This window comes from Scomber scombrus, chromosome 16, assembly GCF_963691925.1.
Source record: "Scomber scombrus chromosome 16, fScoSco1.1, whole genome shotgun sequence".
Lineage (NCBI taxonomy): Eukaryota > Metazoa > Chordata > Actinopteri > Scombriformes > Scombridae > Scomber > Scomber scombrus.
In genome coordinates this window covers 10,192,737-10,219,782 of record NC_084985.1, presented here as the reverse complement: position 1 = coordinate 10,219,782, position 27,046 = coordinate 10,192,737, and the positions used below count along the sequence as shown (strand labels likewise).

Sequence of the window (27,046 nt, the reverse complement as noted above, 5' to 3'; positions counted from 1 at the left end):
AGGTTGATGGTATTAAATATTAAATTAGATTTTTTTTCAAATATATATTATTATAACATATTTATGCAATGGAAAGTAAGCAAACACTGTAAGTAATCCATGATTATTTATAATATTAGAACAAGACACATTTTCTGAAAATATGAGACAAGTTTATTGATATCAGCAAAAATACACAAAATAGATCTGTAGCAAGGCTGGGTCATTTTACAACTGAGTTCACGCTTACATTTATTTTTGAAAACAAGTAAACATTTCTTTTTACTTTCCTGCAACCCTGAAATTAATGTGTTTTTGGAGGTTCATGAAAATATGATTTGACTTTATTGAAGAGCAGTTTTGATTTGTTTGAATGTTAAAGTAGCTGTCGTTTCATCTTTTGTGTCCTCTAAATGTCACCAGTACAAATGTGACACAATTTTATGACCATGCCTCTGTACATTTTTTATTTATTTTAAAAAAGCAATATACATTTTTATTGCATACTATATCTTGAAAATGATTCCAAAGTACATGAATTAAACTTATTAACTACGACTAGTAACTAAACTAATAACTGAAAAATAATAGAGTCTAAGTGTTCCAACATGGATCCCGGAGCTCACATGATTGGACAGCTCTCCATTCTGGTCCCACTCTGAGAAAAAAAAAGAACAAAGTTAATATTGTCACATAAAAATGTTTTTTTTCAGCATTGAGAAAGTGAGGCAAAAACCATAAATTCCGAATATTGACAGAAATACTGTAGTAACACGGACATCAAGTGTTTAAAATGGGTACTGCAGTGCGAATTCAAAATATTGGAGAGAGTTGTCTCCCCCCGTCCCCTCTGCCCCAGACTCAAAGCTCACATGGGTTTTTAGGTCGGGTGAATCTATTTCAGTTCACTTTGTTTGTTTTCATGACTGCAGCACACTGTGTTTGTGTGCCAATATCTGTCTGTCTAACATCTGTCAACCTGATCTCACAGAACGTGAAATGACCATAACCATGCATGATATGGTGGTGGCACATAATGTGTTAAAATTACATGCCAGGATCACAATCAGGTTGAATGGGCTGTGGGCCAAATCACACAGGCCAAAACAAAAACAGACATTCCTCACCAGAATGGAAATTTCAAAGGAGAACATACTGGCTATAGTATTTTAGTCGCAGAAGTCAGTATTTCAACTTAGCATGTTTCTTTGACCTCTCATAGTATATCATGGTCATTTAATGAGTTAGTTCAGTAAATATATTGCATATTGGTCCTTTAAACTTAAACAGGGAAACAAATCATGCTTTAGCCTCCAAAAAGTGCTGCCAGGATTCTTTCTACTTAAGCCTTGAAAATTGTCAAATATAGTCATGTATCAGCTGTCTGTGTTGCAGGGCCCACCTTGCGAGGTGTGCTACTGCTGAACACGTAGGAGTGTGGCAGTAAACCCTCAGAGAGGCCGCCGCTGCGGTAGGAGCGGGAAGCTGAAGACACAGAGCAGTTGCTGGATTTGTCTGAGGGAAGTCCACAGGAGCCGCACACCACTGTCCGACTGCGCAGGTTGTACTCGCCATCTCCACAGGTACTGTGAGCCACCTGCTGAGCCGAAGGGGTAGATTCAATGCTGATATTAGTGAATTTAACAAGGACTCACTGAAAATTTGAAAATGTTTGATTGTTGTAATCTTGTGGTGACAATTCTAAGGTTACACAATAGAATAAAATATTCCTGAAGAATATTTTGAATGGCTTTAAAAGGGGTACAGGAATATCTTTAGGGGGATGTCTAATTAAAAGCTTAATTTCTGTCAGTGAAGAAGACTGATTTACATCATAAACATTAATAAAGGTAAATGTAAAATTTTCATTAAGGCCATTAATGCTATGGTCCTGTAGATGTGTAGGTTTTGTGTATATACTGTATGTAATAAATAATTTATCTCACCATGTCATCATCGTCCTCTTCAAACTGTGTGCGGGTGACCTTCCTCATTGCCATTTCCTGGAAGAAAAGGTTTGCTATAATCCTAACATTGTGGCCATAATAAAACAACATGTGGTCGTGGAACTTTAGGCTTAAATACAGTACTATAAAAACCAAATACCATAAGTCTGCCAGGGAAATTAAAATACCTCTCCATTGGCACTGATTAAGGTGGTCTGGAACAAGTCTCCAGTGCCCCAGGAAGGTTGAGTCTTCCACACCAGGTCAGAGGGAGGATTGTGGGATCCACCAGTACCAGAGGCCCAGATCTGATCAGAAAATAAAAGATACAGTAGGGTAAGACATCTGGAACAGTGTATCCCTTTGCAGATTTGTGTTAATAACCCGGTGAAACTGCTGCTTACCGTGACCCTCTGGCCAGCCTTCAAAGTGAATTTAGCAGGGAACTTGAATGCAATGGGTGCACCAGATCCTACCTGCCGCTTCACCTGCCAGTTCCCCAAATTCTGATCCTGTAAAAACAAGATCAAGACCATTTTATTTATTTTTTAATTCAGCCACCAGTTCACAAATTGAATTTAGCAACTGCTTATATTTACCAGCAATGTAAAACTGAAGCTAAAACTATAGAAACAGACAACAGGATGTCTCAGAAACTTCCAATATATGCACGTTCTTCACCTCATCTGCTTTGTTGCTGAGTCTGACATATTTCCCATCCAGGTCCACCTCATCCACAGTGACCCGCCCGCTGGCAGAGGCCTGCTGGGTGATGCGGGTGCGGGCCACAGCACCTCCTGCAAAGCTGGAGGCCTCGCTGTCGGTGTCGTTGGGGCGGCGCCTCTTGACAGGAGAGTTCTGAGCGCTGCAGTGGATCGATCGAGAGTGAGCTGCTGAAGTAGAGGAGCGGCTTCCTGACACTCTAGTCGGTGGGGGGCTGGGGGAGAGACGCAGCCTGCGGAGACAGACGTAATGATGTTATTGACGAGGAAAAGGAGAAAGCCCAATAGGCACAGATGAAATGACTCGTATTACCTTTTATGACCTCATGGCCAAAGCTCATTAATCTACATTTCAGGCCACCATGTCACATACCTCTGTTCCTCTCCTTCCAGCAGCTTCCTGTAGGCACATATCTCCATGTCCAGGGCCAGCTTGATATCCAAAAGCTCCTGATATTCATCCAGCTGCTGTTGCATTCGCTGCCTCATCTCAGCCATTTCTTTGTCTTTCTCTCCCAGCCGGCGACGTGTGGTGTCCCGCTCTCGAGACAGGGCGTCCTCCAGGTCCCTCACCTTTGCCTCACGAGCTGCCAGCTTGTTTAGACAAAGAAGAAGAAGAATCACACAGTTATCATCAGATCAGAATCAACTCGGTTAAGTTTGAAAACTCAGTCTCAAGGGACTCAGAAAAGTTTTTCATGTAGGTCAGATTTTGTTTATCTCAACCAAAGTATGGTCAAAAGAGTGCATTTGTTTGTTGACAGAAGCTAAACAATAAATGGGAAAATTCAATAAAACTTAGTGCAACAAGAGCAAACTGAAGTTCCAGCTTTTTATAGAGCATAGATTTAATTTCTGTAAATATATAGAATATATTTAGTATTAAGAAATCAATTCAAGTGAGATTTTTGCTTTTGATTTGTTATAAAATGTCACATCTGTTAATGATGATACAGTGTGAGTCGTGTGAACTGCTCGTTTCAGATCACCTGTTTCTGCAGCTGGCTGAGCTGAGCAGATGTGGACTCCAGGCGGATTCGAGTCTCCTGAAGCTCCTCATGTGCTGCTCCCACCAGGTGGCTGTTCCTGTCCGCCGACTGACGCGCACCTTCCAGCTGACAGAAAGAAACAAGATAGAAGAAGATGCATAAAATCAGAGTTATAACCTAACTCTGCACTACAACTACATTCATCCTGCTGTTAGTCAATTGTTAACAAAAGGAAGTAAGAAAACTGTTTTTGCAGAAAAGAAAAATGCTAGCTGTCTTCCTGTTTTATGATTTTAGAGATTTATCCTGTGTTTTGTGCTATGTATGCCTGTTGATGACATTTTATCTTCTGTTGAGAACAACAATGGAAGGAATGTAAGTAAATCTTTGTTTTTGTCTCCTCTGGGGTCAAATGAATTGTAAATAAATTGAAATACATATTTTTCATGAATTGTTTTTACATACAATGGGTGTCACATACGCTCAGTTTGCCAGACAGAAAAAAAACAAAAAAAACAGGGTATGTAAGAAAATTTTGATGCCACTGTGTCTTTTCCCCAGGCAATTTAATCATTCAATTGTTGCATTTTGCCTTAGCAGCGTTTAACTAATGGTGTACCTTAGCATTGTAGGTCTTCTCAATCTCGTCCTTGTACATCTTAACCTGCAGTTCATGCTGGCTACGCATCTCAGCCAAAGCCTCCGCCAGTTTGCTCTCATAGTCTTGCTGGTGACCGTTGTCCAATTCAACCATACGAGATTCATAGCGTCGCTTTGTCTCCCGCAGCTCCTTTTGGAGAATAATAACATCAAATTAATTTACACTTTCAAATACCTGTGTATTGAAATAGTAGGCATATTTGAATGTCAAGTCAAGTCAAGTCAAACTTTATTTATAAAGCACATTTAAAAACAACCTCAGTTGAACCAAAGTGCTGTACAGTTATTAAAATACAATATAATCAGACACAAATATAATAATAAATAAAACAGTAAAGGAATAATAAGAGCTCAATTTAAAAAGAGTAAAAGTAAAGATAAAAATACAATAAAATAAAATAAGAGCCAAGGATTCTCGCCTAGCTGTGGCTGAACGCCAAGGAGAAAAGATGGGTTTTCAGCAGTGTTTTAAAGTGCTCAATAGACTGTGCAGCTCTGACCTGGATAGGTAGGCTGTTCCACAGCTTTGGGGCCGCCACTGAGAAGGCTCTATCCCCACGGGTACAGAGTCTGGACCGAGGTACTGCCAGGAGCAGCTGGTTTGCCGACCTAAGTGCTCTGGACGTACTGTGAGGCTGCACAAGCTCTGCTAAATAAGATGGTGCCAGACCATTTAAACACTTAAAAACAATTAATAAAACCTTGAACTGGATCCTAAAATGAACAGGCAACCAGTGCAATGATGCAAGGACGGGACTGATATGATCACGCCGTTTCTTTCCAGTCAGCAGGCGGGCAGCTGCATTCTGGACAACCTGTAACCGGCGCAGTGCTGACTGGTCGAGACCAACAAGTAAAGAGTTACAGTAGTCTAGGCGTGATGTAATGAAGGTGTGGATAACTTTCTCAAGATCCTTTCTAGGGAGATAAGCCTTTACTTTAGCTACTAGTCTTAGCTGGAAGAAGCTCGTTTTAACAATAGAGCTTATCTGTTTATCGAACCTAAAGTCACTGTCCAAGATAACACCAAGGTTCCTTGCAAAAGGGTGACAGTGAGACTTCAGGGTGCCAATGGCGCTGTTATAACCATCTAGGAGATTTTGTTGGCCGAATAAAATAATCTCAGTTTTATTTTTGTTCATGGAGAGAAAGTTCACTTCCATCCAAGATCTAATGTCATTGAGGCAGTCTAATAAGACCTGGACAGAGGCTTGCTCATTTGTTTTTAAGGGTATATAGATTTGTACATCGTCAGCAAAGCAATGAAATGAGACATTGTGCTTTCTGAATATGGATCCCAATGGCAACATATATATTGAAAAGAGGAGGGGGCCCAAAATAGAGCCCTGAGGCACCCCACAGCTCAGCGGCGAAGTGGCCGAAGAATACTGGCCCAGCTGGACAGAGAAGCTCCTATCTGAGAGATATGACTGAAACCACTTAAGAACGGTACCCTTAATGCCCACACAGGTGTTTAAGCGAGACAGGAGGATGTTGTGATCCACTGTGTCAAAGGCAGCTGTCAGATCCAGAAGGACCAGGACAGCAGATTTACCAGAGTCAACTGTTAAAAGAAGGTCATTTAAAATTCTTAAAAGTGCTGTTTCAGTGCTATGGCGTGACTTAAAACCAGACTGGAACTTCTCTGAAATGCCATTTAGATCAATAAAAGACTGCAGTTGTTCGTTAACCACCTTCTCCAAGACCTTGGAAAGAAAAGGAAGCTTGGAGATAGGCCTAAAGTTGGATAAAACTGTGGGGTCAAGATTATGTTTTTTGATGAGGGGCTGGACCACAGCATGTTTAAAGGCAGCTGGGACACATCCAGACATCAAAGATGAATTTATCAGATCCATAACACAGGGCCCAATAATATGGAAAACGTCCTTAAAAAGACGGGGTGGGATGCTGTCAAGAGGACAGTGAGAAGGCCTGAGGTGCTGGACAATATCAGTTAAAGCTGAAAGAGACACTTGCTCAAATGTGTCAAAAACATCAGGGCAAATGGGAGAGACGGCAGGATCCAATGCAGACGGCAAAAGAGAGGACCTAATATCTGAGATCTTGTCAATGAAAAACCTTAGGAAATGTGATAAAACAAGTTGAATTGTTTTAAAGTGATGTACAAGGGCAATGAAAAGAGAGCCTAACCTCAGAGTGCAGGTTCTTTTGAAACTCCAGCTCCTCTTTGAGAGTCTGGATGCGATTCTCTCCGTCCACTCTCCTTAGCATCTCATCCTGCAGCTGCTTCCTGGCATCGCCCAAACTGGTGTCCAGCTAGGAAATCAAAACAGGAACTAAATATTAGTACAAAGCAATGCACAAAAATTCACATAAACTGGTGACTGCGGCTATGGACTGGGATAGTTATAGAGACTGTCCTTTAATCAAAATGTCTGAGTTCAAGTAGCCATGGCAGAAAAGGTCTGCCCTGCTGAGGCCAGTTGGAGAATGACAAGAATTTTTGTATTTCATTTCCACTAGAGAAAATTATACGAGTCTTGTGAGGCTCTTTCAAAACCCCACTGGATGAACTTAAAAATTAAAGGCTAGAAGTTAAAGTTAAAAATAGCGCCACGACATTTAGTATCACAAAGTGGAAAACACAGAGGATTAGGAGGGACAAACTGAGAGACGATGATTTTACATGATGACTGCAGGCAGATTGAGCCCAGATGTGTTTCCACTGAGTTTTAAGTTGACCGGCTTGTGCTTACTTTGGCAACCTGCGTCTTCAGATCCCTGTTTTCCACGTCGAGGTTACGCTTCTCTCCCAAAGCTGTTGTCAAAGATGCATCCTTCGAGTTCAGCAGGGCCTCCAGGTCTTTGAGCCTCTGCAACGCTCCTGTTAGATCTGACTCCTTTTTAGTGTTCCTGTAATGACAAAAAAGAATCAGGTGTCAAATAATGTCTTCCTGGATATGTTTTTAGTATTGATTAAGAACATGTCAGAAAAGAGAAATGCTCATTTTGATTTATAACTTAAGAGCCAAGTGAAAAATGAATGTAAGTGTTATGTTACACAATCTGATCAAACAAACACGAGCTATTTTTGAATAAGGATGTAGCCTGGATGAAACAGAAATAGGGGAAAGACCTTGGTGTTTCCAAGTCTGCATATGAGTCACAGACCACAATGATCTGCGTCCAATCCCATGTATCTGGTAGCCACAAGCCACAGCCGTTGTTGTTTATCTAAAACGCTGCCATGGCAACAGCTTGGCTTTGCCAAACACACCACCGTCATTTTCTCAATATTTATGGAAAAATAATGGAGGCAAGAGTGGAGCACTCTAAACACTGCCACGTATTGTGTGTAATGATTACTTTGGTGAAGGAGGATAAATGGGGAAAGAGTTAGTCATCAGGCCTCGGATGTGGCAGCATGGGAAGGAGTCTGAGTGAAAGTCCAACGTCAAACTGCAGTGAGCAATGAGGAGGGTATGCTGCAGGGAGTGGCCCCGGCAGCAGGGTAATGTGACTGGCAGAGTGTTAGTAAAAGTTAAACAAGCATAAGATATGAAGAGCTAATGTGTGACTGTGATCTGTGGCTGTACGTTATATGCACAAATAATTTAGATATTCACACCTGAATCACAAACCCTTAAACTTCTGCATTATTAAGCAGACAGATGACAATAACAGCCAAAGATTGGGTTTATAAAAAGGGGATTTCAAAGACCTCGAGGCAGCCTCACCATGACCATCCAGATAACACCACACAAATTATCTGGATCACTAGTGCTTTTTCACTTTGATAACATAGGGGTGTATCAACCCAATTAGTTTTATTTTTGACCAAAACTGCTCTCTCAAGTTTTGTTCTGTAATATCTGCAGTCAGATTGTGAACACCCGCCAAGAAAGGATGGTCATTTGGACTTGAATTCTGTAGAAACTCATGAACACGTACAGGTGCTGCTATGAAATCCAGGCCCCACTCCCTGAAAAATGTAGTTTTTTTTTACTGTTTGAAAGGTTTAAGAAAATATTCCTCCTTCTCTCTCAACTGGTACCTCCCCTAAAAACACAACAGAAGCTGCTATCAGATTTGGATTTGGCCCAGGATGGTGTGTTGTAACCCACCTGGCTTTCAGCTCCTTGTAGTCCTCTCGTATCTTGCCCAGCTCCAGCTGCAGCCGTGCACGTTCTTTGGCCACTGAGTCCAGAGTCTGACGGGCATCAGCAAGCTCAGTCTCATAGGCGGCCTTCAGGCCCGTCAACTCCCGGCTGATCTCTGTCTCTGACTCTGTGATGCGCACACGCAGACCAGCATTCTCGGACTCCAGAGAGCGGACCTTGTCAATGTAGACAACCAGACGATCATTGAGGTTGCACAGGTCTTCCTTCTCCTGAAGCCGGGTGATGCGGTTGGGAGATAGTGGTGTGCTTGCACCTCTGGGAGTGTTTTTGGGTGTCGACATTGCACCTATCTGCTACTGTTGTAGAAACAGGGTAACAGGTTAATTCACCTTCTGGAATGTTTTTTCCTTCAAGGCACAATAAATGTACACCTCCATTTGCAAAAACTGATATTTTACTGTATGTAGTTTATACTCAGTACAATGAAAACAGGATTTTACATTGGGAGGATGGAGAAAGTCATGCAAATCAACATTTATCATTCATTGTTCTTCTTATTGAAATAAGTCCAGAAAACAAGAGCGAAAACTTGCTAAATCTATCCATAAAAGCATCTTTTTACTTCTGAAGAAAAGTGTGCATCTGTGAACTTCCATACAAGTTAAAATGGCAAGTTTAGAGTTGAAAAGATTCACTGTAAAATATGCACAATTTCCACAAACTTCCAACTCCTTTGAGTGCAACAACATTAAGCACACAAAGACAAAAACTATAATTAATCAAAAGTCATGGGAGGGGTTAACGACTCCACCCAAAAGTCAAAGTAATAACCCTGCACAAAGGATAACTTTTACAGAAATATTTACCTTTTTAAGTTGGCCAGAAGAAGATAAAACTGTCCTCCGAAGATGTCTGATGACTTCTCTGTTAATTCCCTTTAAAAATCTTTAGTAATAGTGATCAGAGTGTCTCTCTGAGTTCTCTGACACTGCTCAGCCTGTTATTGCGCTGTCTGCAAACCCATCTGAGTGCCCATGTAGGAAAGAATGAGATGGGAGGAGAGGAGAGAGGTTGGCCTCAAGTTTGGCACTTTGTAGGTGGTTATTCCTCTCTCTCTCCATCTCCCTCTCCCTCTCTGTCTCTCTCACTGAAATGGGTGTGCAATCTGAATCAATGAGTCACCCTCAACTGAAATAAGTGCACAATCCCATGTGATATGAAGAAGGGATCATTTTAAACAGATCTATTGCCTGAGTGTTGGTTTCAACTAACTTAAATTATTTGACTCAAGCTCCACTTCTCATACTTCTCCATATAGTTAAAATGAGTTTTATAAGTTTTATAAGAAGGTTGAGATAGTTTTAACCCTTAAATACAAATAACAACAACCTAATCTAGATTTCTTTCCTGTTCTCTAATCATTCTAACATATTTAACTTCCAAAACCCCATCAGTGTAAATGTAGGCTGAACAACCAAAATGTGTTAAAACCCACAGACATTAAATTCTACTGGGGATGCCAAAGATACCAAACATGTCTTGCTAAATTGTGGGGAAATGTGTATAAAACGAAGGAATAGTTTCTTTCTTTGAATATTTCATTCAGTGTGAGTATGTTGTAAACAAGCTTAGACAGAATATATGTGATTCTGACATGAAATTAAAACTAGTACAGGTGAAATACAAGGAGGAGACGACTTGTGTTTATGATAGATTTCTATCAGATGATCAAGCAGATCCTAGTAACTAGTTTTCTTTTGGAAACGTACACTTCTAAGGATTTTATTTATTGGTTGTTAAATTCAACATTTAATAAGTTCCCAAGTAAGAGGCAATTTATATGATCAACATTTGATTATCAACATATTTTATTGAGTATGTTGGACCCTGATACTGTGAGAGTTACAAATATTTGAACTCATCAAACTCTTGTGACCTGTGATCAGAGGACATGGCCTCAGTGTGGATGTGACAGTGACTATCCCCTGTTATATCTATCAAAGAAAACATCTGCAGGTGGCGCCAAATATTACTGCAATATTTTTACTAAAGGCTATCTTCAGGTTTAAACCCAGGTCTATAGTCTCACGGCATCCAGCTTTTTCACTTTTATATAGCAATTGCCTCTTTATCTTTGTGGTTCGCACTCACATGTTCTCCTGGCTTGTCTGTAGTAGGAGCAGGGGAGTAGTATATGTGAACTTCTACATCATTTTCAGTCACAATTGAGTCTATAACTAATTAGATCCTTTACCCACATGTTTAGCACATACCTTAGCATACAATACCATGTAGCTTCTGTAATGGGCTGTGGAGACCAAAATGATCCAATGAAGAACCGTGATGGACGCGCTAGCTGAGATTAACTTAATTTAGGGGGTGATCCGACATGTTTCCAATAATTGGGAATGATGAAGTGAGCTCATTGTGGCTTTATGTCTCACAGGGTACGAAGAGGGTTGAGAAAATAATTTAGTACCTCAAAATTGTGCTTGAACACTTCAGTAAATGTACATGTCGTGGTCTCATTTTAAGGATTTTTAGAGCGAAAGAAGTTAAAGTATTCAGTATTTCAAGAGGAAAAGTGGAAAAGTTGGAAAGAATGAGCATAATTAAGGTGGACAGATGTTTTTCTTTCTGTTTTTGCCTTTTAACCATATTGTGAACCCTCGGATTTATAGTGCCTGTAAAAACTATTCACCCCCATGAAAGGTTTCATGTTTTCATCGCCTTAGAAAATTCATTAGATTATTAGATTAGACTTTTTGACACTGATCAGCAGAAAAAGACACTTTAATATTAATATGAAAACAAAGTCTCTACAACGTGATATAAATAAATTACAAATGTAAAACAAATACTTGTTTTCATAAGTATGCACCCCCTCCAAATCTACTTCGATTCAATGTTTTAAGACAACAAAGCTTCCGAAAGGGTCAATACTTTTTTTTATTATAGGTTTTGTATCTTAACCTTTTGAGGGCTCTAATGCATTCAGTGGCAACTACTGAATAACTATTACAGGACTACTATCCGATTTTAATGTGTATAATGTTGCTTCAACATGCTGTAAAGTTATATCCTTTTGGTGGGTTTTTTGGGGCCCATCACACTTAATTTTGATTGCAATGTTTTATTACAATATTTGAGATTATCTGATGATTTTAAGATGCCTTCTGATGCACATTTATAAAAACTTGAGAACATTTCAGGTGGGGAAAAGAATCTTTATCTCAGTCTTAGTTAGAATATCTGCTACTAAACACTCACCTAATTAGGTGCAGCTGTGCAACCTAATGCAATCCTACAGTTCTTCCATAAATTGTAGGCTACATTTACGAAGCTTAGAGGTCTGTATTGTTGATATTGTTAATGTAAGTGGACAAAATAACATTCAATATATTGCACCCCCCCACTACAACCTCAATAATAAACATAAATAATTATAACCTTTCTGACAATGTTAACAAAAACTGAAAATGTATAAGCTTCATAAAAGTAGAATTCATGGCAGAGCTCAATTAAATTAGATTGCAAAGGTGCTCTTTATGAAGTGTCAGATGAGTGTATTGTCGATCTACGCCTGTTGATGATGGATCAATATCGCCTCCCACTGGCTGCTCATGTGATGGAAATGTTGTGACTGCTTGCGAAACAGACTACATGTGTTCCCCTTTGAAAGAGTTCCTTTGTTCCTTCATCTACTATCCAATTAATTACACATAAAAGTAGGTCTTCTATCCGATTTTAAGATAAAATAAGTACTGTAGCTGTCCAGCAAGACATCAAACGGTGAATTATGAGGACCGTGTGTTTGCTGGGCGATGCTTCGTGGCACGACATGGACAGTTTCTGTCATGTGGTTTGTGGGAAAACCCGTATTGGATCTCTATGGTCACCTGGGCAAAGAAGCTGAAAAACGTGGCGTTGAGGAGCTGCCTGTCAACGTGTATGTGACACATTCATACAATTGAGCATGTTTGTCTGGGAAAAACACTGTATAACATCGTTTCAGATACCCAAAGCTAAATAATCCACGTTGGAATACATTTTAATAAAGAAATAAACCGAGAAAAAAACACAATAATCCGCTTTCTAACAACCCAAGTGTTGACTATTGGAGAAGTCACGTGAATACTAGATATCAGACAATATCTGAAATCACACAAATACAAAGCGACAAAAAAATACGACGGAAAACAAAACTTGTATTGCACGATAAGTAGTCCACTCCACATCTTATTGGGCGCATGTAGCAGCCACCCTGCAGCTTTGCGCGGATAAACAGCAGCTGTGTGTCGCAGAGCACCAAAAAAAAAGGACACCGAAAATACGACCTCCAACCATCTATTTAGGAAAAGACATCTTCTATCAGTGCATCCAGCAGTTCACCTAAAAGACTTTAACAATCTGAACCCCCGGCAGCCAGAGCACCGCCGTCCTCGTTGCTGCGTAAACGCCAGGACTGTTTTTTTTTTTCTTTTTTTACGCACAGACGCAGACGGCGCCGTCCTGTTCCACAACGGCCTCCATTTTAGCTTCTTGCCCGGTCGGTGCCTCACGTGTCCTGGACTGTCTTTCTCACATGACCCGTGTGTTTGTCCCCGTGATCAGCGCTTCCATCTCCGTAAATCAGTGTCGTTGAATATCGGCGTTTTACACCCGCAAAAAGCTTCATGGATATGCTGGAGCAGAGTCTGGACAGCTCGGCGAGGTGAGAGGCTGCTTGCCGCTTCCTGCTCAGCCATGGCTCCCAACACCACCACGGCCTAAATTCACCCTGTAACGCGATGCTGTGTTATTAAGCTCAATGCTGCAGTTACTTTTAATATATATATTTTTTTATGCATTGTTTGTGTGTCTCCTGGTTTGAAGGAGTGACAGCTGCTGCAGCAAGTGGGGTTAATGCTGCGTTTATGCACCCATAAAGACATTTTTAACTAAAACTGTGCGCCCTTTTCCAAATTGGTAATATCACTTCTGCTGCTATATTTACCAGACATGCAGTACAAACGCACAGCAGCAGTTTGAGTCTGTGTTTGAGGCTTTAACATTCACTGCATTTTACTGATACTGTACTTGCTGCACATCATGTGTGATTAAAATGCTTTTAACAAAAACAGGGCGGTGTTAGTAGTAGTATTAATTATAATTTTTTTAAGTTTTTCTCTTCATTTGAAGCCAATTGGCTCGCTTTCACTTGAGTTTTAATCACCAAACAATTGCAGTTTTCTTCCTGTAAGTTGCAGAAAATATGATTATTGTTATGCTTGCACGCCAATTATGTGCTATTACTTTATTTATGTCTCACTTATATCCACTCATTTGACCACCAGGGGGCGCCCGTCATCCATAACTCAAGTCTAACTAATGAGCTGATTTCTTAGAAATTAGTATTTTGGGTTCTGTTTGAAATTGACTCATTTGTCTTTTCTGTTTTGTAGTCACGACAAACAGGAAACAGAGGAGGTGGTGCAGTTACAGGAAGGTGGGAGCCTCATTTCTTTCAGTCTAGCCTTTTGAAACTGTGTCCTAGTTTCTGCAAAGTTCATCAATAAGTAGATCAACAGACAATTATACAAACAATTCCTTTAATAGAGTTATTAAGCAAGAAAAAGAGAAAAATATTGTTTTTTTCCACCTTCTCAAATGTAAAGTTTTGCTTCTTATGTCATTGTTAATTACGTTATACTTACTTACTCTTGAAACAATATACTTTACTGTCTCACTCTGAGACACAGTTTGTGTGTGTGTGTCTTTTTTCCCCTCACATCTGAAGCATTTTGACGTGTGTTGCAGGAGAAACGGTGGGGACGGAGGAGCAGACCGCAGTGACCATCACAGGTGTCCCACAGGCTGCGTTCACTGACCACAATGTCCAGTACCAGTTCCGTACAGAGAACAGTGGAGGACAGGTGAGGATGGAGAGCCTCTCCACTGCAACAACAACTTTTTTTAGTATTTATGGTATTAATGCAGTTAGTGCTGCAGTTTACAATTATTTTCATTATCGATTAATCTGTAAATTGTTATTAATTTATTAATTGATTAGTTGTTGCAAAGTTTACATTAGAGCAGAAAAACTCAGTTACTTACAGTTTTGGTTCCTTGTTTTTGAGTTAGGAAAAGCTAAATATACAAATCCTTCCGTTCTAAACCACTCTTACTACAATCCATCGCATTGCACACATCTTCAATATGTGGAGAAATCTCAGCTCAACAGACCTGCAGTGATCAAGGGAAGGTTTAAGGGAACTCTGCATTATCATACCAAGACATTTTAAATTAGCCATGTTCACAGCATGCTTGTTTGTTGCCAGTAAGTTGAATTCTAGACATACAGTTGTATGCAAAAGTGGGCTCCATTAGTCCAATAACATATTTTAGTAATTTTTGTAATTGAAAACATATAAACGCAGTCTTTCTGGGATGGGAAAAACACTATATTTTGCAGCAAACACTAATGCATAGTTACTTCTTATGCCTCTACGCCAGAAACAGCTGTGGCTGATCGTGACCATATCTCAACTACACAATTTAAAATCACTTCCCTACAGCTCTTCCTAAAAAATGTGTTTCTCCTCTGCTCTGTCTCCAGGTGACCTATCGTGTGGTTCAGGTGACAGACGATCAAATAGAAGCAACAGCTGACGGGACTGGAGCAGTCAGTGTCGTCTCGGCTGCAGCGTTTGCTGGAGCCCCTCAGGCGGTGGCACAGGTCCGTAGACAAACTGTGAGATTGAAACAAGTGTAAGGGTGTGACATTTATCTATTTACATACACAAGAAGGCAACACCAAGAAAAAGCAGGAAGGAAGAGTTGTATGTCAGTGCTAATATGCTGTGACGTTTGATTTGACAACTCGAATGTACTGACAAGGGTCGTGTTCCTCCCACAAAAACAGGGCCCACATCTTTGGTTCTTTTTTAACTTTTGTTAAGAAGAAGAAAATCACTTAGAAACCCCTCAAATAACTAAATAAAAGCTAGGAAACCTCAAAAAATTTGAAGCTCAGTCGCAAACATACATTAGCAGATAATGGTGAAATAGTGGAATCATTGTGCAGTGTGTCTCACATAGCCAACATTTTAAGTCCTTGCATTGAAAGGAAATAGCTGGTGGAAAGCAATGCTGATATAGATGTACATGTTACTGAAGGTTTTGGCAGATGTCATGTAAAAGTTTTACCCTTTTTTGTTCTTATATCTTTTAAAGTATTGATATTATGATTTCTCTGCATTAACTACTGCTACCACTACATCACTTACATCACCTAGAAGTTTATTATTAAGCCCCAAGATGTCTAAAACATCACTTTAAAGCTTAAAAAAACCCTAAAAAAAACAGGTGGACGAAAGCCATATCATTTACATTGCATCAGTCATTTAGAGGTTATTGTGGCTGTTTTGACATGTTTCTGATTTCATCACCATTCAGGCTGTTATCCAGAACCCTTTCAGTAACGGGGGCAGTCCTGTCGCTGAGACCGTGGGAGGAGAGACGCGTTTTGCTTATTTTCCTGCCGCTACCGTCAGTGATGGAACAGCCACGGCCGTGTCGGTGCAGGCCACCACCGACCAAGCAATCACACAGGCAGGAGGTAAGAAGACACTCCGTAATCATATGTGGAAAAGTGATTTCTTGTTTGTTCAAACCGTACCAGTCAAAAAATTTGGACCCATCACTGCAAGATAACTGTAATTTTTTTGGTCATTTGTCCCTTTTTAAAATCCAGGTCAGTTTTACGTGATGATGAGCCCCCAGGAGGTGCTGCAGACGGCGACCCCCCGTACCATCGCACCACGCACACACACCTACACAGCGTGAGTATGACCCAACGCTTCCCTGCATATTCATCATCATTCCTGAAGTCTGGCGTTTCACCAATTCCACAATCCCTTCCCCACAGAGTCAGCCATCTTCTCACCCCCCCCCTTCCACACACATTTTCTAACCCCTTCTCTATAATGAATCGGATGTTCTTTTCCTCTTCCTTCCCTTTTTGGAATGATTAGTTTATGTCTTTGTATGTACACATGAAGATGAAAAAAAAATCAATCAATATCCTTAATTTAAAACATCCAATATCTGAAAAACACACTCTGTCCTACTTACCTGCCATCCCCAGAGACCTCGGTGAAAGCGAGATGTTGCAGCATGGCGGTACAAACTGGTGAGGAGAACTTTCACATACGCCCCCCCTCCCTCCACCCCCCTCCACCCTGCCCCCATCATGTGTTATAGAGACGTATGGTTGCTCACTAATCAATCTTTTGCATCGTAGTATGGTGAATTACATGTATAGAGTCAGCGGTTGCGTTTACATACATGGAGTAAGTTGACTGAGTTTGTGGTTAATGGCTACAGGTTTAGTTCACACCCACCTTTTGATATTAAACTAAAAACCCTAATTCACAAAAGTGTGGACGCCCTGAGCCTTGTCCCCAAATGAGACAGTCTAGCTTGACATAAACCAAAATGAATGGTACTTTCACAGGTCATTGTCAATTCTTAAGAGTAATTAATTCTTTATCAAGATGGATTTGTTTTATGTTTTTATGTATGTAATATTTTTTGTAACTGAATTCTTGTTAAGGTGTTAGTTGTTTGGTTTATAGTTTGGTTATACAGTTAATAATCTGCACAATGAAAATCTAACATGACATTTTATCCATAATTTCTATGCCAAATATGTTTTGTTTTTTTGTTTCTCTCGTTGTGTCTTTACAGGAAGGTGGACGGTCCACGAGCACCCAGGGATGAGAGGCGAAGAGCACAGCACAATGAAGGTATATGGTCACCAGTGTCATGAATGTTTTTAAGCTATTATATCTAATATTTTAATTCAAATGTAATCCTCATGTAGCTCAGGAAAGCCCTGGATGTTATTTAACAGTCAACAGTTGACGATAGTACCAATATACTAACCACACTTTAAAATATTGGTGTTATGTTTTAATTTTGTCTTTAATGGTAGACAAATGGTAGTTACATGTAATTGCATTCAGTGTATATAGCCTTTTCAGTTTTTGAGGGATGTAATTGTTGTTGTTGTTTTTTGCATTTAATATAAAGTGACTCATCTGTGAAAGTTATACTTCCTGTTGTCAAACAGATGTATGTGACGTCAGCTTTGACAGTTAAAAGCTAAGTATCTTCCTGTCTTTTGTTTTTAATTTTGCAGTGGAAAGAAGAAGAAGAGACAAGATCAACAACTGGATTGTCACGCTTTCAAAAATCATCCCTGACTGCAGCATAGATAGTAGAACTGGAGCGGTGAGTGTGGCACAAAACTCAGCCCTGAAAATTACATTTTATTTTCCTTCTTGTAAGTGTCCTCCTAACAACCCATAAAATCTTCAAAGCACGTAACATAGTAACAGATGGCTATAATGAGTCTTTGATTAGATTAAAGCTGGCTCTAGAGATCAGGTTGTTCCAGTTCACATGGCTGATATGTTCATATTTGGTCTGAAAGCTTTAGTTTTGTGTCACTGAATTTGTTAAACATTGCTTTTATGCATGTTTTGGGTGAGATGCATCCAGATGATTAAACCTGACCAATTAGTGTTTCCCCCCAGAAAGTCAAATTCACACAAGTGAAAATGCATTACTACACACATTACACTAAACTGAGAAGTATTTATAACAGACAGGGACACGTGGCAGTGTCATATGACAAATGTTTGTCACAAGTTTCATTTGTTGTTGCTCCATATATCACCAGAAGTTGGCCAAAAGGCAAAGGCTCTGAAATGGTTTAGTCACTGGAGGGAAGCTTAATAAAGATACAAATGACACATGATGGGGTAAAACGGAAGGCTTAGCAAACCATAGTAATAAAGGAAGTGATGAGTAATTAGATTTTTCAATGAAATCTGTTGTAATTCTCAGAGTAAAGGAGGCATCCTGTCCAAAGCCTGTGACTACATCAGAGAGCTGCGTCAGAACAACCAGCGACTGCAAGAGAGTTACAAAGAGGTGGAGCGAGTCGAAATGGACAACGAACTGCTCAGACAACAGGTTAACCTCTAATACAAACCTTGTTTTACATCATTGCTTGACTGCACCCTGAATAGGACATTCATAACCTCTTATTTTGAATCAAAAATGTTGAGAAGCAGACCTGCGAATCAAAGATAACCCATTTAAAGCATTAGCAGGAAAATGTCTGGGTAAATAATATCCAATTTAAGAAAAAAAAATACCCAGACTTCCTCGCATTACTAACATGGTTTTAGGTTTTAGATGAAGAGCTAGCACATTCTTTCTTAAAAAACTGAAAATGAAATAAGGTTAATAATCAATAAAAACACACATATATATATATATATATATATATATATATATAGATATTTTGATTGTTGTTTTTCTTTGAGTTTAATAACCTTTTTGCTTTTCTAGATTGAGGAGCTAAAGAACGACAATGCACTGCTTCGAGCACAGCTACAGCAACACGGCGTAGAAGTCAATGGAGATGCGACACCACAGTGATTGTGAACTGGACATATGTAATGTCAGAAACGCATCCTCCCACTCACCTGAACAATACCAGGAAAAAGGAAAAACAATGAAAAATGACTTCCATCTGAAATTGGACCACATAAAAAAACACACACGAGCTTGAAAGGAACACTGAAGGACTGCAAACTGACAACGCCTCCACCACCTCCAGCTTTTCGAAGGCTGAACGCTCTGAAATCCGTTAACTGTGTAGCTAACTGAACCTCTCACCTCTCCTTAAAGGAAAACACCACCATCACCACCACTCTTGCACCAAACTTTCTTTTTACTTTAAATTATGAACCTGCCACAGAATATTTACTTTTAATGATTTCACCTTTTTATCTTACTGCAAACTCTTTTGTTTTTGTTGATATGCTGTGTTTGGAACTACTAAATGTGACATGAATGATAGCTCCCTTTTTTTTTTCTTTGTCCTTTTTAATTTATTAGTCTTTAAGGAATGTGTATACAGAAAGGAAAAAACAACAGCTGATATTCACGTTTACTCTCCCTCCCCAGCAACAAACAAAATAATGGGAAAATGGGTATTTTCATATTCATCACTGTTACTAAGACTAGTTTCACTGTCAGTGGATCACGTGTATATAATGTATAGTTGATCTGTATGCAGTTTTAGGTAACTTTTTCAATTTCTGCCTCTTAACACTGACACTCCAAGCACCAGGCAGAGCTCACAAACCTGATAAATGTAGTGAAATGTCAATAAATTAAAAGAACTATGATACTTTTAAGGCAGTCAACGTGTAAGAAGCTTTGACAGCACAGGCAAAGGGGATTTATTTTTAGTGGAAGGCCTTAATAGAAGCCTGTTGGAGAATATAGGTGTTACCATAGCTCAGGTAATCGGGATAGTGCACTGGCAAGTGGTTCCCAGACTCAATGAAGTCTTTATGTGTAGAATTTAGATCTCTTTTATGTCCCCATTAGGTGCAATGTACAGATAAATGAGAATTATTGAGATGATTTTTGACATGTAAATCATTTTTATTGGGCATTAAATCAGAGTTTGTTTGTATATCTGCTTAATAGGTCACTGGTGTACTGCACTGAAATAGTGGTGTAGTCATGTAAGGTCTTTGTTTGAGACCGGCCTCTCTTTGGCCCACCAGTCCTGCTGCATTTTAGTGGAGACCTGAAGTGGCTTTTTCCCCCCCAGTTCTTAAAACATTTTGGGAACCATTGCTGCTGACACAAAACAATAAAACAGCCATGGTCATGAATGTGCTGAGGGTTGTTTGGATGCAAGTGATGATAGTTGTAACTAACCAGCTTTTGTCTACACTGAGAGTCACCACAGCATGGAATTATAACCACTGGCATGACTAATTCTGATACTACAATAAAACAGAAGTGTTTATACCTGAGTGTTGTTTGTTAAAGATACAATTTGTGTATTTTTAATAGCTTTTTGGCAGCCAGCAAAGCATCTTAGTGCAGTGATTCGCAAATGTATTCATTTCAAGGGCTCCTTAACTGGCACAAATTAGACCATTTGATAATATTTTGTCCCAGGCTCCCAATCTGATACGTTTTGTTTTTTGTTTTGCTTTCAGATGCATGAAACCCATGATCAAAATATGCATCTGTCATTGAGTTACTTTATATGAGTTAGTCTCTTTTTTGCTTGGTATCCCCACCTGAAACCACCTCAGGGACCCCTGATTGTTTGACTCAATATTTTTACAGGGCTAAGAGATTGTTTCACCCTTTTAAAAACCTTAAAATTGAAAACTCATATTGAAAATGAGTATCCACAACTACAGTACAAATATTGTTGCACGTTTTATACGTCCTCTGTAGGGTGATGATGTCATAAACAGATTAGAATCAACAAGAACGTTATGAACTGGACGTTGACGCAGCATTTTTAATTATTAAGTAGTCGAACGTTGTGTCGGCTCGTTGCCTGGAGACGGCCCATAGAAGTTGCCAGGGAAACCGGGTCCAGAAACACCAGCACCAGCACGCGCCGACACTCGGAACAATCTAGAATTCCGGTGAGTAACATTCCAAGTGAAGATTCTTTCAAATGCGTTCTAAACCTTGTTGACACGATGTTGAGGAATAAGCTCAGAGAAACAACTAGCCTAACACAGGAGAAGCAAAGTGGTAGCAGCTGACATAAGAGACCATGTAAATAAAATGTGCCATTATTATGAGAACAGCGTTTCCATGTATCTCTCATGAAGCGTTTGTATTATATTTTTTTCCTAGATTTTTTTTCTGTTGTCTGGTGTGAGTAATATGTTACTTCACTACTACTAGTCTCCACCTCACTGCCTGCAAATATCAAACAGTCCATTAAGTTTAAGTGCATTCAAATTTATAGGGCAAACTGTTAGATTTACTTAAACGTTATTTTAACACAGCAGTAGTCACCTCTGAGTTAATTTACTCATAAATTGAGGGTTCCTTAAATAATTGTTACACATGTAGTCTTTGATATTTGTGATAGCCTACTAACAAATACCACTGATGGTGTTAGGAATGTGATTAAGGATATAGTACAAAATACAGAATAGTTGCCTTATTATGGAAAGTGCAAATATGAAACCATAGTATTTTTCAAATAAATAATTTATGAGAAACTAATTAGAAGAAGGTGTTTCTAGGGAGCATTGTATTTTATTAACAGGTCCAGGAGGTGGTACGTCTACTGTAAATTCTTTATATATTTTTGAAAAGTCGATTTTTTGGACAGAGCCTTATCTAAAGTGTGAGTCATCAAACAAATGACATGCACTAAATAGTGCAATATTTTCCTTGGAACCGTATTTGGAGAGTGTCATAAAATGGAGATACTGAAGCATATAAAACTGGGCATATGGTCCAGAGTCTGGGCCATTCAGATTGTGCATCAGATTGTTACTGTTCAAGGGTGATTCAAAAACATTTACCCTGACTGAAACTGTAACTGTGAAGGGAAATATATATATTAATATAAGAATACCTAAATATAAGTTTCTCAAGATAATACTCTGCTGCTAGTTCCAGTATATAGCACATCTGTTGGTGCTTACTGTGAAAGTCAAGGATATTAGTATCCTTCTGTGAAAGAGTCACTTAAAGCTAGGGTGGTAAACATGTGTCTCCCCCCTCTGTGAGAGTAATTACAAAAACACTGTCGACAAGTGCATATGTCATTGGCTCTGCTGCTACTGTTGCGCCCGTAAAATGGTGTAAATAGTTTTGAGTGTCCCTACAAAATGCCTCATTTCACTATCAGAATTTGATTCACACTGTCTGACAACTTTTGGAAAGCCTCACAATGAAATTATTTTATCCCCATTCAAGTTAACAGAGTGCTAAACAGAAGTTACTCCATCGCTGGAATGTCGCCACCAACACCAGATTTAAAAACTTCATATACTGACGGTGACAGACTTAATCAGCATTCTGTGACTCATTTGGCAAGGGCTATAATGTAATGGAAATTGATTTAATATGTAAAAGTTACGCACTGCAGATTTAACAGAACTTGACAAATATTGTAATGCAGATTCTGCCATTTTTTCATGTTGCTGCAGCAGTACAATGTCTTCGCTTACTGCAAAGCCCAGCCTGCACCACAGTGTGTCAGAGTGGAACAGCAACAACTATCAGCTGTCTACCACCGCGCAACACGAGCGACAGGTTTCTAATGTGATCCGACAAGAAGGCAGGTCATTACGTAACGAGACCAACTGTAAGGTGGGTTCTTGTTTTGTGAGGATGCCTTGCAGTAAACTGTCAGTGTTACACTCTACAGGATGGTTATTCTACAGTATAATACCATGCTTTTTCTACAAATTAGTTTCCTTCTCCACATTGTATCAATTCTACACTCAGTCATTTTAATGCAGTCTTTCTCTGCAGACAACCTGGGATGAGAGCGATACCTCTCGCAGGTTGAGCGACCGGGTCTGGGATGTTGCTCGATGGAAGGAAGCATTGGAAACCTGCGCACAAAGTGTAGACAAAGAGATGGAAGCTCTAACTCTGGTGATTTGAGCACTTATCTCATTTTGTGTTCACAATACTACAAAGATATCAGCCTTTTTGAAGTGCCAGACCCTATGTACTTTTATGCCTGTGTGAGTGTATTTGTGTGTTTTTTAGAGCAAGTATCAATGTTATTTTAATCCAGTGTAATCACCATTTAATCTGGAAGTGGTGTCCTTTTAACAGATAATAATCATACTTGTTGGAATGCAGGTGTCAGTTTATCCTTTCTTTATAAACTTGAAATGACAGTGAAATGACCTCAGCCTTGACATGTGTTGGGACAGTCTAAAGAGCAGAATGAGCAGGCCTTGGCTGCTACTGCTGTTCCCCTGGAGGTCAGTGCCGAGTGTCTGACGCTGAGGGAGGGGCGGCGAGGGTACGAGCTGGTCACCGATCCTGTGGATGAGCAACTGAAAAAAGAAGTGGAGCTGATTAAAAGAGTACAGCAAGTTCTCCAGCAGCACATAGACAAGGCCTTTGAGCAGCTGTGGTAAGAGGCATATACGCTAAAAGTGAAAATGGAACCTATTTCTTTGCGTGACCCATGATTTAAAGGTGCAGTGTGGAGGATTTAGTGCCATCTAGTGGTGAGGTTGATGCAGGTTGTTGCACCTGCTTGACTGCCCTCCTGTGTTTATGTTCCCAGTATTTTGCAAGAGACTCGGCACCAGCTGACTGCTGACCTCCAAAACAAGATGGACACCCTGGACATTGATATGTCCTGCCTGTCACTTACAATAAAGTCACCTATGATCTCCCTGAAGACCAATCCTACTCGCATACCGTCAGGGTAACCTCAAGTTGAGAGTGTGCATGAAGTAGCAGTCAAATACCGTGTCCATTGGCAGCTTTTATGCATTTAACATCCCCATTGATTTATTTTGTTGTTGCATGAGTGTTTAACAGGGCAATAGCAGAATAAAAATTAAACTACTAGATTCCTAATATAACTGAATTTTTACTTTTTGAGGGTCATAGCACATCATATCCTGGTATTAACACCTGAGTAGAGCTAAGTATAGAATAATCCTTACATTTTCAACATGTCTGGTTAAATCAGACTTTAAAAAAACAGCCTCATGAGCTAAAACAAAGGTCTGTCATTGCCACTGTTGTAGGTCCTCCACCCCCCAGGAATGGGTCCAGTTCAGCCAGTATAATGTGGCTTGTGCCCAGCAGGCTATGCAGGTGTCCCAGCAAATGAGGGAGGATATGAGTCTCAGCAGAGCCAAGGTAAATGTGATGTACTGTAACTACACATGACCACATACTATTTTTAGTGTATATACTATGGAACATAAGGTGCAGAAAAATTACTTAATAGCTTTATACAAACCATTTAGATGAATACTGAATGAAACATCCATTTTGAACTGGATTTTATAGGATTTGGGAATATCATGGACTATTTCTGTTTTCATGTCTTCTATGCAGTAAGATATGACATGTTTATGATTAATTCCCTTTCTCTATCATCTATTTCTTAGCTGCAGAATGAGTTGGAAACTCAGCGCAGGGCCACAGAGTTTTCTCTTCGTAAGCGCAATCACCACGAAGAGCAGGCACGCGATGAGCTCGAATGGCAAATAAAAAATGTGAGTTACCTATGAACTGATAATATCACCTCCCAGAAGTCTTAAACCAGCTGTATTAATGGAGGACAAGAGGCGACTGTTTACTGGGAGGTGTTTGTTCATCAGTAAGGTGTGTCTTGTCTGTAGACTGAAGATGAAATGGCAGATATGGAGAGCGACATCCACAGGCTGGATGCAGATCTGCAGGCAAAGGCAGCCTCTCTGAAGCTGGCTCACACCAGACTGGAGAACAGGACCAGCAGACCTGGCATGGACCTGTGCAGAGATGAGGTTAATATGAAGTAGACCAAGGACTATTAGCAATAGTAGTGGAAATGTTTTAATTGAAACTATGGGAGGCTTCTTCCTGATTGATCCTTTTCCTCCTGTCTGTTTTTTTTCCAGGTGCATCACGGCCTCATTAATGAAGTTAGTCAACTGGAGGCTTCAATCACGGCTCTGAAGCAGAAGCTCTCTGAGGCTCAGTGAGTCAGAGTTTTGTTGCTATGATCACAATTTTGAGCTTATTATTAATCCATGTTTTTAACTTTAAGCAGTAAAAACAAGTCAGTTTTTTTAGCTGGTAATTTTGTACATAGAGGAAAGTCAAAAATTAGCACACAAAACACAAAATTTATAAAGGTAACATTTCACATCTCTCTTAAAACTATTGAATAATGAATAAAGTAAAAGAGAAAACACATTTAGGAATGTTGTCTTTATTATACATTGTGTTCTGTGCATAGTGCTGCCTTAAACCAAATCCATCTAAAACTATCCTCACTGCTTGTTTCTCCTATTAAATGTTCACTCAGACACTCATTACAGAAGATGAAGCTCCATCATGCCCGCATGTTGCAGGATCTTTCCAGAAAACAGGAAGCCCTGTCTCTGGAACAGCGAAGCATGAACACTCGCACCCGCCTCACACCGACTTCCTGCAATGATAAAACCCCGGTGCTGTTGGTCCCGCTCACAAACTCTAGTGGGAGGAGCAACCTGCAGCTGCTGGCTCAGTAAGAGGATGGTATTTTAGGTGTTGTTTTTTTGAAGGGTTTTTGAAGGTCTAATTCAACAAATAAGGATTATTTTATTTGTTTTTAGCTTGGATGTAATGTTTCTAATCCTGCAGACATTGTCAAGCAATGGACATGACACCAAAATGCTCTGTCAATCCTTAAAATACACGAAATTCGGATATTGTGGATTTTGAAGAGAATAGTTAGCTTAACAAATTAAATGAGTAATTAATTGAATTAATACTGAAGGGCAGAATGCTTTCTTTATTTCATTTATTTCAACAGTAGCTGTCAACCTTTTGCAAAAAAAAATCCTCCTGTCCTGTTAAAACCTTCGTTTGTGTTGTTAATTTGCTTTCAGTTGTGTTGTGTTAAATTATCAATTACAAACTTCACCTGTGTCTATTTAACTTCCTCACAAACATTATGCAAATTATCTTTGAAAATTGATAACTTGTGTACATGTCTAGTCATCAGGATATGTCTGGCATCTGAGTGTAATTATCAATTTGATGTTGTCTGTTTTAGAATGTGATGTTTGAGTGCAAAAATTTGAGAGTAAAAGTGCTCACGTTCATTTCAGGTCAGGTCATTACTTTTATTGACCATTAGCTTTAATGGCTTTGTTTGGCTTAGTCATATTGTTTGATCAACTGATGCTGTTTGGAACATGAAGACGGTGATAATGACGTGAACTTTGACTCATACAGTATACGTGGTTTAGATAAAAAATCTGGTAAACAGGCAATAAACAGGGTCCGCCAGACAATAAACCGCGTAAGTCTCACCTGCCTCAGTTGTTATGCTTTCAAATGGATGTTTGTGTCAGTCACTGATTTTTTATAAAAATTAAAATGAGAGAAGAAGATCTGTTTAGAAGAAATGCTACATCTAAACCAACAGGCCACCTACAGTATATAAAAGAGATTTTCAGGGCTTTTTGTATTTGAAGGTTCAGATAGAAGATATCAGGTAAATGTTGATGAATCTGATTATCAGTTTTCATAATACTTACAACAAATTACCACATACTCCAATACATATTGACACCAGAGAAAGTTTAGACAGCATTTACAAATCATCATTTGTTTCTTTAAACTACATTGGAATAATACAATGAGCTTTAGAAAGTAAAGATAAGTTTAGTGGTTAGTATTAGCGATAGAAAAAACAACTGGCTGAACACACAGTGCAAACTGTCTTAAGCCTCGACAAATGGAACAGTTATATAACCTTACTTGCAACCTGCTAAGACACTCAATTAAAATAAAATACATACAATTGTTATTGTGCACTATATTAATCAATACGATTTGATTCTTGCTTAATACTTTGGCAAATATGTTGTGTTACGAATTTAAGACATAGGGGTGATAAGGTTTTGTCTTTGTTAAATATGAGCAAAATTACATTAACAAGAAAGAAACATTAAGGCTAAAAGTTTTTTGCTTACGAAAACGTAGCCTGGACTGTTTAAAGGATCAGCCTGGCAATTTTCTATATTTTTCTAATCGTAAACAAATCTCAAAAGTAGAGCCAAACCGAAAAATTAATTGATGTACTC

At 39.3% G+C, this 27,046-nt stretch overlaps 3 protein-coding genes across 4 annotated transcripts; 2 read left to right on the top strand and 1 right to left on the bottom strand.

Moving 5' to 3' along the window:
• Positions 1 to 601: 601 nt before the first annotated feature.
• Positions 602 to 12,916, bottom strand: LOC133996977 (lamin-A-like). The gene is made up of 14 exons (XM_062436504.1): positions 12,872 to 12,916; positions 9,245 to 9,402; positions 8,382 to 8,731; positions 7,014 to 7,170; positions 6,448 to 6,573; positions 4,256 to 4,426; positions 3,637 to 3,762; positions 3,021 to 3,241; positions 2,607 to 2,880; positions 2,330 to 2,437; positions 2,114 to 2,233; positions 1,926 to 1,982; positions 1,382 to 1,579; positions 602 to 637 (listed from the first exon to the last, which is right to left on the bottom strand). Exons 3-14 carry the CDS (start codon positions 8,717 to 8,719, stop codon positions 602 to 604), a joined length of 1,932 nt encoding a protein of 643 aa, XP_062292488.1. The 5' UTR covers positions 8,720 to 8,731; positions 9,245 to 9,402; positions 12,872 to 12,916.
• usf2 (upstream transcription factor 2, c-fos interacting) lies at positions 12,673 to 20,263 on the top strand. 2 transcript variants are annotated; one of them, XM_062436507.1, is made up of 11 exons: positions 12,673 to 13,092; positions 13,823 to 13,866; positions 14,178 to 14,293; positions 14,977 to 15,096; positions 15,816 to 15,978; positions 16,114 to 16,201; positions 16,507 to 16,551; positions 17,109 to 17,167; positions 17,563 to 17,654; positions 18,273 to 18,401; positions 18,783 to 20,263. In XM_062436507.1, exons 1-11 carry the CDS (start codon positions 13,055 to 13,057, stop codon positions 18,870 to 18,872), a joined length of 984 nt encoding a protein of 327 aa, XP_062292491.1. In that variant the 5' UTR covers positions 12,673 to 13,054; the 3' UTR covers positions 18,873 to 20,263. The 2 variants fall into 2 exon arrangements, with proteins under 2 accessions (XP_062292491.1, XP_062292492.1); XM_062436508.1 differs by lacking the exon at positions 16,507 to 16,551.
• Positions 20,264 to 22,439: 2,176 nt separating this feature from the next.
• tekt2 (tektin 2 (testicular)) lies at positions 22,440 to 25,483 on the top strand. The gene is made up of 9 exons (XM_062436505.1): positions 22,440 to 22,595; positions 22,761 to 22,886; positions 23,174 to 23,379; positions 23,536 to 23,679; positions 24,008 to 24,122; positions 24,377 to 24,484; positions 24,611 to 24,754; positions 24,869 to 24,948; positions 25,279 to 25,483. Exons 1-9 carry the CDS (start codon positions 22,440 to 22,442, stop codon positions 25,481 to 25,483), a joined length of 1,284 nt encoding a protein of 427 aa, XP_062292489.1.
• Positions 25,484 to 27,046: the final 1,563 nt, after the last annotated feature.